This window comes from Drosophila novamexicana, unplaced genomic scaffold (genome assembly GCF_003285875.2).
Source record: "Drosophila novamexicana strain 15010-1031.04,08,12 unplaced genomic scaffold, DnovRS2.1 tig00000108-arrow-pilon, whole genome shotgun sequence".
NCBI classification, from domain to species: Eukaryota; Metazoa; Arthropoda; class Insecta; order Diptera; family Drosophilidae; genus Drosophila; species Drosophila novamexicana.
In genome coordinates, this window is record NW_020824772.1 from 5118048 (window position 1) to 5128567 (window position 10520).

Genomic DNA, 10520 nt, shown 5'->3' on the forward strand with positions numbered 1-10520 from the left:
TTTGTGTTTAGTGTAAAATTAAAAATTATTTACGCATATGGCCAAGTCTTTTGTTTGTCTTGTCTTTTTGTTGCTGTTTATTTGCCGTTTTTTTGTTTTTCTGCATCACGAATTAGTTTAACAATTAAATATGAGCAATTGGCTAATAGTTTTATAAGGCATAGCAATCTTCTTGACGTACTTTTTCTACATCAGTGCACATAAATATTAAAAAAGTATTTAAAATATTTTAACCTAAAGCTATTCAAATTGTTTTTTTGTGACCAACGCATACATAACACACTTTGCTTTTCTTTATCTACCATACGAATAAAACCATTTGTGTTTACAAAAATGACATACAGTATGTAAACACATAATGTATATAAATTAATAACAGACACACAAACAAGTCAATTAACGCACTGCAGTTACAATCACAATCTTTGCAAATATTGTGTACACTTCAAGGGACATGCATATTAAGTACGTGCCGCATGACTAGATATGACTACATATAATAAATAAATTCCTTTTTAATAAAGGTGCCACGTGAAACAGCTAGAATAAACTTTTTGCGCTATGACTTGTAAGATAATTAATTCTTTATATCACTATACTAATTAATAATTGCGTGGTGTAGCTGAAGTTTATTTCCATTCATTTCATTTCATAGAGCTATTAGCTTGGATTTGCATTTCTCAGCTGCCCACATTTCCATCAAAAGATCACGGGTGCCTGGACCGCGATCTGGAGGAAAGTTATCTGTCGATACGCTGATGGGCGAGTGTGCGCCAGTCTGCAAGCAATCGAGACAATCAGATATAGGCTTATATAAAGAAGTTAATTTCAACTTACCCTGGTGGTTAGTCTGCGTGGATCCAGATTCATACCAATGTTCTGCATTCCTTTGGCAAACTTTGAGAGTGGGCTAGTAAGATGTTTAAGCTTGTTGGCTTCACTGTTGACTGGCTGGGCCAGAGGAATGCTTAGTTCACTGTCACCAAAACTAAAAACGGATTAAACATATCGTAAAAAGAAAAAAAGGCGGTAATACTTTTGCCATATAGATTTATTATTTGAGCGTTTTCTAAGCATTTCGATTGTATAAAAAACAGGCACAAAGGTTTCGCTATTTAATAATACATGCTCTGATATGCTTATAATAAATACTTTACGTATATGAGTGAAATTGAACATATAAAGGTTACCGTACATAATATTTATAAACTTAAGAGCTATATCTGCAATAAGCGTAACATAACATATACATTTACAAAAGAACACAAATACTAATATATGGATTCGGGTACAAGTAGAGTATAGATAGGCTAGCAACAACATAAAAACCGGAACACAATAAACAAAGCCGTATTGTAATAAGAGAAACTAAGTGTAGAATACCGACCTTGACTGGAGCTTTGGCATGCCCTCTTCAACATCCACCTCCTGCGCCTCTTCAGCCTGAACGCATATTTGCGGATTTGGTGTAATTGAACGCACGGGCGGCGCATTTTCCAGCAGCCCATTTGGTAAGCCTACATTATCAGTTACTGTTGTTATAGAAATAGTGAGCACATCCTCAGTCGGTTTGCACATGCTATCCTTTGGCTCCAGTTGCTGCATATTAATCGAGGAGCTCGGCTGCTCTTTCTGACTGCCCATTACAATGCCTACTGAGGGTAGGAAGGCGTTCTCATTGTAGTTGGCTTTATCTAAAGCAATCTCAACATCCGAGTCCATCTCGGGCTCATACAAGCTATTGTCGTGCTCTTCTGTATCCGTGCTGCTGCTGCTGTTTGCACGTTGCTTGCCTCCAACGGTGAAAACGGCCTTCTCGGCCTCCTGACAGAGGTCCAAGCCAGTGCCTTCAGACTGGCGCATTACTTGTGGATTAAGTGTGGCGGCAACGTTTCCGGCTTGTGCGGCGCTCGAGGGTTTCTTGAAAGTCTGACCTAGTCTCGAGAACTGTCCAGCTACGTTAGACAGCGCCTTGGAACTGAACTGCACCAACTGAGATTCGGATAGGTTACGTGGCATCCCTTTGGAGACGTCAAGCAATGGCTGCTTACTCTTGCGTCGCTGCAGCACACCGCCAGTCACAAAGCGCACATCTGGATTGCCTGCATTCTCCAGAGCAATTCGAAACATTTCCACAATTGATGTCAGTGATTCGGTTAGCTCCTCTTGAGTTTTTATAACATACGCCGCATTGTTAAAGAATCGCAAGTTAGCTGAGCGGAACATGTGAAAGTATCCTTCTTGATTATCAACGCAATAGTTCAAGCGCAAGCAGAGATAAGCTGGCGCGGAGTTTTGAAATATTTTCGTTTGCTGATACATGCCCAGCTCTATGAGACGTATCTGCGTCAAATGCACCTTCTCAAAACGCACAATTTTGTCCAGGTGTGAATCGTATTCGGCAACAATATAACAATCGTCGGTTAGCAGCAACACGGAGTCCACCTCGGTTTCGCTGGCGTCACCAGAGCTATAGAAAACTTGTTGAAAATTGTTAACTCAGGGAAATATCTGTAATAATTACCTGGGATCAGCATCGATTAAGCCCCAAGCACCCACTGGATACTGCTCTGAGCTCAACAGTAAACGGCGACAATCCTCCACCAACATTTTGGCCTGTTCCGCACTTTCACCATCAGTTTCATCTGGAGCCGCTTGACCGCCCAAAGCGCTTAGCGATTCGGAAGAGACGTGATTGCCCAGCATGAGATCGATAGTGGCTTGGCGATATGAGTCCTTAAACCGTGCTAGGTAGTAACTGCAACATAAGGATGGCACATCAATTTAATTACCAAATCGTAAGTTAGTTTAATTAATAAAAGAAGCCAGATGCAGATAAATGATGTTTAATGAATGAAATAATATTGAAAGTCGTATGGTAATATACCTTTTATAAAGTAAGAAACAAGAAAATTGTAACAATTGGAGCAACTAAAAACTGTAATTGTATGAATTCTTTTGATTTGTTCGCTTGGCCATCTGGTTGATCGGCGGGCAAGACTTCAGACATGGTCCTATCAGCGCACCTGTTAGTGATAATTGACTCGAGCAACTTGAGCTCAGGTCCCAGGACGCCTGCATTGTAATAGCCAAGTAATGGTGGGTGTGACTCGGGTGTGAGTATGTGTACAATAGTTTCTAGTACTTCATCCTCTCTCAATTCAGTTGCGTGCCGCAGCTCACCCTGCATCAGATCGATAATGCACTGGCGGAACGAGTCGGCAAAGTTTTGAATGAAAAAGCTACGAAGAAGTTGGCACAACATTAGCTATGAGTCATAGATAAACGGGTTTATAGATAAGCAGTTTGCCATTGGTTAGAACGTGGTTTGGAATACCCTTCACCCAAGTACAGAGCATGGGTTCAAAGCTAAAGAGTATGCAATGTTGTAGCTTATAATCTATAACTCTTTTGATCTTTGGGTGAAGTGTACAACTGAATTGAAGCTTGAACAAATAACAAGTTGCATAACGTTTATAAGACTATGCGACAGAATTTAAGTTTTTGTTACTGCGTTTGATGAAACCGATATTTTGTATAGATTTTGGGACCCAATAACGAAATGAATTGTTTTGGTAAAAATATGCCAAGATATATTTAACATTTTCAACTTTATTTAAAAAAAAACCTTGCCTGCGAAAAAGTTATAACATCCATTTCGTTATTAGGGGCCCAATTCTATATAAATATCTGAATTATCAACACGATTTTAAGCTGTTGCATAGTGTGATTAGTTATAGTTTGTAAAAGGCATGCGGAATTAGTAAAATGGGTAAACTGTTTTGAAATGGCTTTTGTCGATTCTTATCATAAAAGGTATTTGAAAACTTGATTGATAACAGGGCAATAGGTTGATGATGACCATACTCAATTACTTAAGAACATAAACCCAAGAGATATCAGCTCCGATTACTTTCGATTTCAATTATTATAATGAAATAATGTTCATTAGATTACAAAATAATGGTAATAGATAAAATGTAGGCGAAAGTAAATAAAAAGGAACGCATAATTAAGTAATTGGAATAATCTACAAACCGATTGGCCGAGTTCATGCCATCCTTCATCATGCCGCTGATTTTGCGCTCACCCGTGCGTGTGTAGTCACCCTGGAATACGATAGATATGGGCATTAATTATTTGTAGGGTAGAATCGAAACCAATTTCTAACTTTTAACGCGTTGGTGCCGGCATACTGTCTGCTTATAATGTCACCATTGTTCGCCCATAGTGCCATAAATGGTGACTTCAGCTGCTCCGGTATTGGGGAATAGGGTGGCGAAAGTCCCAGCTTAACCAGCTGCGATTCCAGCACAGCTTTTCCAATGGCCGTTTGTACCACATTCGTGCGATCCAGACAGTCCATGCAATTAACTCGAAAAACTGACTTTTGATTGCAAATCATGCCGCGCTGATCCCTCCAGTGAAAGCCCATTGCACCTGCCTCTGGGCCAACAGCGTCAATCAATGCTGACACATTTTCGAAGCGCATGCCGCGACTAGTAGGTAATACAGATATAAAAGTTAATACATGAATATTAAGTTATAACAATGGCCGCTCACCAATAATCGTGAAAGTCAAATGTGACATAGATAATGTGTTCGTTGCTGTATTTTATCACATGCTCTGCATAGGTATCGCCAATAAGCTTTTCCTTGCCACTCTGCTCCACCAGATTAACAATGCACACGCGCTCATAGATGGACAGCTCTTTGGTAAAGTGCAGCTCAAATGCCTGCTGCGTTTCGGCTGCGCCGCGATCCAGACGTGGTGGCGGGCGATACTTGTACCCGGGCTGACTCCAGTAAATGGGCACCGAGCCACGCACCTGCGTAAACGCCAAGTGATGATGACGGAATGAGAGTATTTGTTCCGTTTCCACATAGTTGGCACAATTGCCCTTTTCATCCACACCGCGACGCTTATAGCTGCACATAAAGGCTTGCAATTAAACGAATGTCATTCGGAAAGTATCCTTAAGCTTACCGCGTGCCCGCACGATGACGTGAACGTCGCGAGACCAAAGATAATGTAAAGCAGTCATTGCCTATGACGCTTGCTTCAACCTGCACAAAACCTTGAATGATGGGCAGTATCCATGTTTTATCCTGCAATGCATAATGTATTAGAATATTTATATTTTCTCCTTATCCATCGTATACGCACATTCATTTTGATTATATCTCTAATCATGTGCATATTCCAGAAGAACCGCTCATCTGGCTGTGGCTGCCCATCATCCGCCCTAACCTCGTGCCTCTGCAGATTGTTAGTTATGTCGCAATCGAAACTAAAGTAAAAACTATCCGTTTCATCAAATATCTTGTGCAGCTCCTCAGTAATGCGTCGTTCGATTTGCCTGGGCTCTCGTATCCCCACCGAGTTCTTGACCTGCTTGGTCGCTAAATTGGCTGCCTGCTGGGTGGTAGCCTTGATTGTGTTCCCCGCGCTCTTGACCACACCCCACGTTTTATTCATGCCTTCGAAGAGCTTAGTGCTCTTCGTGCCTGGCGCTTGGGCAGCTCTGCTGCTCCCATTGTTGTTTTTGTTGCTGCTTGAGGAGACGCTATGCGTGGGCGTGGAGTTGTTGCTTCTGTAAAAGAACACGTAGATCACATTCATAACTTGGAATTTTCTTAAAATCTGTTAAACTTACTTCGTGTGCTTGGTGCAGTTAGACAGCTCAGAATCCGGCTCATCGGCACTGAGTATGCATATGGACTTGATCTTGTACACCAAATGGGGCGGATAGAGCACACCAACGGCCGTCGCCTCTTTTATGACCACCAAGTGCGGCTCATAAACATTGGGCAGCGAGATGACGCCCACAATACCATGCGTAACACCAATACATTCGATGTCTTCGACGGAGCTGAGATCCCATCCTGGAAAAAAACAGTTGGTATAAGCATATGAAAGTAATAATATATTTATATTGCTGATGTTCTGCTGCCCGTTTAATGGGTGAACGTAATTGCCAGTAGCTGTCATCATGTAGCAATTAGAGCTTTTACTTTTATTGCCGCCTAATGACAATGTGCGTCTAATTGATGTTTGCTTTCCTTCATTTACATTTGATTACCAATGCGCTTAACGCCCTACTAATAAAATAGCGCAAACGCCTTCCTTTCAATATAGTCAAACCGATCGACTCGCCTTTAAATAAATGTAAACAATATTTCGCTGCAGTTATAAGCTAAAATGCGCAGCTGATAAACTTATGATTGAAATAAAAACAAAACGACTTCGTTATTTAAAAAAAAAAAACAATACATTTAGCTCTTGATGAATAACCACGTTCTATACATATATGTTTGCGTAAATGTGTGGGGGTGGCTTGATTTAAGCTACTAATGGAATAAGTGCTATATTATGCTGCCAATGAACTCAACCAACAATTAATGCGCACTTTCACCCTACCTTGAGCTAAAAATAGAAATAACAAAAGTATAGAATTGCACGGCCGTTTTTAAAGCATCCTTGAGCTAAGTGCCTCACGGCTGTGGCTGGTTGTGGGGTTGCACATTATAAAGCGAAATTAATAGTAGCATGACATACATTATATTTATAAATATATTATATAAATATATTAGTTCAAGGCAACGCAATTTCCTGTTAATCTTATCTTATTTGCTAGTTTATCTGAGTTATCAGTACAACAAACTTCAACGTGCCAGAAAAACTAACAACCAAAGCCTATAATATCGCATCTGCAAGTAGTTTCTAAAAAATTCTTCTTATTTATGTAATGAAAGTAAGAGATTGACGAGAGAGATTCACACGTACAAAAAATAAACAATAAACAGAGATGAAGTTCGCTAAAACGTCAAATTATCGATGCTGATCAAGAGATTATACAACTTATAAGGCAGGACATATTATAAGTATATCCAAAAGATTTGTATACTTTTCAAAAATTATGGTTTAAGGCAAAACAAACAGGCCAAATACCAAAAAAAAAACTAATATTCAGCGGCTACCGAAAGTTGACATGAAAAGCAGCTGCTGTAACCTTGAACGAGATTTATTTATGAGAAAACAAACTAGGCGATTGAACAAAGACAAAAGTCACGGTCAGGGTCAGCTGATGAGTCACGTCAAGGGCCATGGCATGGGGGAACTCCACCAGAAAAACACTGAATCCAATCCTAAATGGAAACTCAATGGTCGGCCAGTTGCGTGTTAGTAAAGGTAACAGGTGTAAAGCCTATGCAATTAACAGAATGACGGGCCTAAGCCAATTAAAAGGACATGCATACAAATTGATAGCTCAGCTCGTTTTTTTTTACGACTTCCTTATAAATTATGTCAACACGGCTGCTCAGTAAAAGTTATTTCTAACTTTTTATATGTTCTGCGTAAAACTATGTTTACTAAAGCGATGTGTCGAAGCAATAAAAAACGAAAAGATTGTAACTAAACAAAATTGACCTGTTTGCAGACGAGGTACATCTGTCCGTCATGGGAGTTTCTACTGTACTCTGTATTTATGTATATATGTATACAGCTAACACATACATAGGCATACACCGTAGAGCCAGGCAAAAACGCCCAGAACAAAGCGGATGAAACAAAGGAAACTGCCATAAAGTGGGCGGCTATAGCTGAAATCCAAGCCATATCACTTGTAGCCTTGACATTCAGCTTAAAACTAGAGCAGCATATATATTTATAAACATTTAAGTGCGTCGGGCTCAGACTGCAAGGCGTCCGTTTTTGTTTTGAAGCGCTTAAACGTGAAGTCAATGCTGACAAGGCAAGATGTGGCAGGGCAACAACAACGCGCGATTCAGATTACTTACAAAAAACGGCTGCTGGGCTGCACCAACACAATGATTCATCCGCGTATTTACCTGGCTTTATTGTAAATTCCGATGTCTTGCGATTCCACCAGAGACTCTTGTCCCGCTTCACGAATATGTAATGTGTATCGGTTTGGAACACCTCCATGATGTTGCGTCGTTTCACTAGATTATTTGTGACATTTTACACGTAAATTTAATTTTTAAGTAATTTTTGTACAATTAATTTTGCTCCATGGTTATTACGCCTCCTCAACTGTTTTGGACATGCAATCGAATGAGAGTCCACTAAAGCTGCAGTTATCGATAGAACTGGCATCATTAATCGGGCCACACACGTAATGAGCAGTCGTACAACAAGCAGACTGGGCAATAGTAGTATGACAAGTAAAATATTTTGTATGGACTGCAGAGCAGGGTTTTTTCTATTATTTGTCTTTTTGTTGTTTATGACAATAAAAAGATTTTGTTTGGAATAAACAGAAATATTTCTGTCGCTAAACACGTCCAACATTTGCATACTACTTGCTTGTACAGCGGTTATCGATAGGTTGTAAACAAACGCGGTTGCGTGACAGAGCAGGCAGCTCTCCGTATGTGTCAAACAGCTGAGCAGCCAAGTGTCAAATGGAAGCACAAATTAAATAACGATTACTACATTTTGATATATAATCACATAAATTAATGGCGCTGCGCAGCATCAACAAACTGGAAGTGTTTTTGAAGCGATATAGTGCGCCCACGCTGTACTACTGCAGCAACAAATCCGCGCATGGTGCAACCAATGGCATAGGAACCGATGACAGTAACAATAACTACAATAATAATAACAAAAACAAAAATGGATATACCGGCTTTAGTTGGCGCAGCGTCATTCGGTTCTTTGTGCCTTTCTCGCTTGGCGCACTGGCCAGCACAATGGTGGCTCAGCGGGAGGAGTTGACACCGACGATTTCGGCGCGCGCGCTGAGCGGACGCCGGCGTGAGTTCAATTTCATTGCAGATGTGGTCGCCGGCTGCGCAGACTCTGTGGTCTACATAGAGATTAAGGATACGAGGCACTTTGACTATTTCAGTGGCCAGCCCATAACGGCATCGAACGGCTCTGGCTTTGTGATTGAGCAGAACGGTCTTATTTTGACCAATGCTCACGTGGTTATCAACAAGCCAAACACAATGGTACAGGTGCGTCTGTCCGATGGTCGCACCTTTCCAGCCACCATTGAGGATGTGGACCAAACATCCGATCTTGCCACACTACGTATTCAAGTGAGCAACCTGTCCGTGATGAAGCTGGGCAAAAGCAGCACACTGCGATCTGGCGAATGGGTTGTCGCCCTAGGCAGCCCGCTGGCCCTGAGCAACACGGTGACGGCGGGTGTCATCAGCTCCACCCAGCGGGCCTCACAGGAGCTGGGGCTGCGCAACCGCGACATCAATTACCTGCAAACAGACGCTGCCATAACCTTTGGCAACTCTGGTGGGCCGCTGGTGAATCTGGACGGCGAGGCCATTGGTGTCAACTCCATGAAGGTCACAGCCGGCATTAGCTTTGCCATACCCATCGACTATGTGAAAGTATTTCTGGAGCGTGCTGCAGCGCGACGCAGGAAGGGTTCCGCCTACAAGACAGGCTATCCAGTTAAACGGTATATGGGCATCACAATGCTTACCCTCACCCCCGATATACTCTTCGAGCTGAAGTCACGGACGCAAAATATGCCCAACACTCTGTCGCACGGTGTGCTAGTGTGGAAGGTTATTGTGGGCTCACCGGCGCATAGGTAGGCGGCATTATATATATATGTCCATGAATTGCCGTTTGTAATATGTTCATTCTCTCTTTCTAGTGGCGGTCTACAGCCGGGTGACATTGTAACGCACATTAACAAGAAGGAAATCAAAAACTCCTCCGATGTTTACGATGCGCTGGCAGACGGCAAAAAGGAATTGGATATTGTCATTTTGCGTGGCGTTAAGCAAATGCGAGTGACTATTACGCCGGAAGATCCCTGATCCAGTTTTATCATTGACCACTGCTATACACGCTCTCGATTTTGGTATAATGCTTTTGCATAAATTTGTATAATGTTTTGTGTTTGCAATATAAAGAGGAGCTGCCACTATAACGCATATGCAGTCCGCTAATTAGGTGGCTGCCACATAGCATACCAGTAATTGTCATGCTGCGCCCGAAATTCAATACAAATTATAGCACATCAAATTTTGGTGTTTACAGTTGAGGTAAAATAAAATATGTGTAATTCGTATTACAAACAGCAACGTGAAAAAGTAAACAGACAATTCCTGCAATTAATCTGGTCGCAGCAAGTTTAATGCAAATGCAAAAAGTCGCATTAAAGTAAGCATTTGTTACCCATAATTGAACTGAGCTCCGCTAACGAAGTTGTCCATAGGAAATTTGCATAGATCGTCGAGCTGGCGGTTATCGTTGGCCATTTGAAATAACGACAAAATCGTAACTTCATTTACGCATCTGTTGCTGTTTAAAAGCGTCTGTAAAGATTTTCGATTTCTCTTTCGCGGCTGCTCGTCTGCCAATCTGACTGCCGTCTGCCTCTCTGACTGTCTGTCTGCGTGCCTGTCTGTTTGTCCGTCCGGTCGAACAACGACAAAAATGTATTTACGCTAATTGAAATACCTTGCGTTGCGATCAATCGATGCCATATTTTTTGTAGGCCAAAACTTGGGACAGC

At 41.5% G+C, this 10520-nt stretch overlaps 2 protein-coding genes across 4 annotated transcripts; one reads left to right on the forward strand and one right to left on the reverse strand.

Annotated features, from left to right (window-relative positions):
- Positions 1–81: 81 nt before the first annotated feature.
- LOC115757704 (phosphatidylinositide phosphatase SAC2) lies at positions 82–7951 on the reverse strand. Of its 3 annotated transcripts, XM_030698051.1 has the most exons (12): positions 7855–7951; positions 5658–5886; positions 5168–5594; positions 4988–5109; positions 4564–4929; positions 4172–4499; positions 4039–4109; positions 3027–3242; positions 2525–2758; positions 1388–2470; positions 838–988; positions 82–778 (listed from the first exon to the last, which is right to left on the reverse strand). In XM_030698051.1, exons 1-12 carry the CDS (start codon positions 7949–7951, stop codon positions 650–652), a joined length of 3453 nt encoding a protein of 1150 aa, XP_030553911.1. In that variant the 3' UTR covers positions 82–649. The 3 variants fall into 3 exon arrangements, with proteins under 3 accessions (XP_030553911.1, XP_030553912.1, XP_030553915.1); XM_030698052.1 differs by lacking the exon at positions 3027–3242 and having other exon boundaries at positions 650–778; XM_030698055.1 differs by lacking the exons at positions 82–778; positions 838–988; positions 1388–2470 and having other exon boundaries at positions 2676–2758; positions 2888–3242.
- A 330-nt stretch (positions 7952–8281) lies between these two features.
- LOC115757705 (serine protease HTRA2, mitochondrial) lies at positions 8282–10080 on the forward strand. Its single transcript, XM_030698056.1, has 2 exons — positions 8282–9587; positions 9654–10080. Exons 1-2 carry the CDS (start codon positions 8488–8490, stop codon positions 9817–9819), a joined length of 1266 nt encoding a protein of 421 aa, XP_030553916.1. The 5' UTR covers positions 8282–8487; the 3' UTR covers positions 9820–10080.
- The last annotated feature ends 440 nt before the right edge of the window (positions 10081–10520 follow it).

What these genes read in the sequence shown, in the direction of transcription:
- LOC115757704 (XM_030698051.1), bottom strand. Translation starts at nt 7,951, where the DNA reads ATGGAGGTGTTCCAAACCGATACACATTACATATTCGTGAAGCGGGAC. An exon ending in GAGTCAATTATCACTAACAG is followed by an intron (nt 2,759 to 3,026) that starts GTGCGCTGATAG and finishes CTTATGTTGCAG; the next exon opens with TTACTACCTAGCACGGTTTA. An exon ending in CACGCAGACTAACCACCAGG is followed by an intron (nt 779 to 837) that starts GTAAGTTGAAAT and finishes GATTGCTTGCAG; the next exon opens with ACTGGCGCACACTCGCCCAT.
- LOC115757705 (XM_030698056.1), top strand. Translation starts at nt 8,488, where the DNA reads ATGGCGCTGCGCAGCATCAACAAACTGGAAGTGTTTTTGAAGCGATAT. An exon ending in GTGGGCTCACCGGCGCATAG is followed by an intron (nt 9,588 to 9,653) that starts GTAGGCGGCATT and finishes CTCTCTTTCTAG; the next exon opens with TGGCGGTCTACAGCCGGGTG.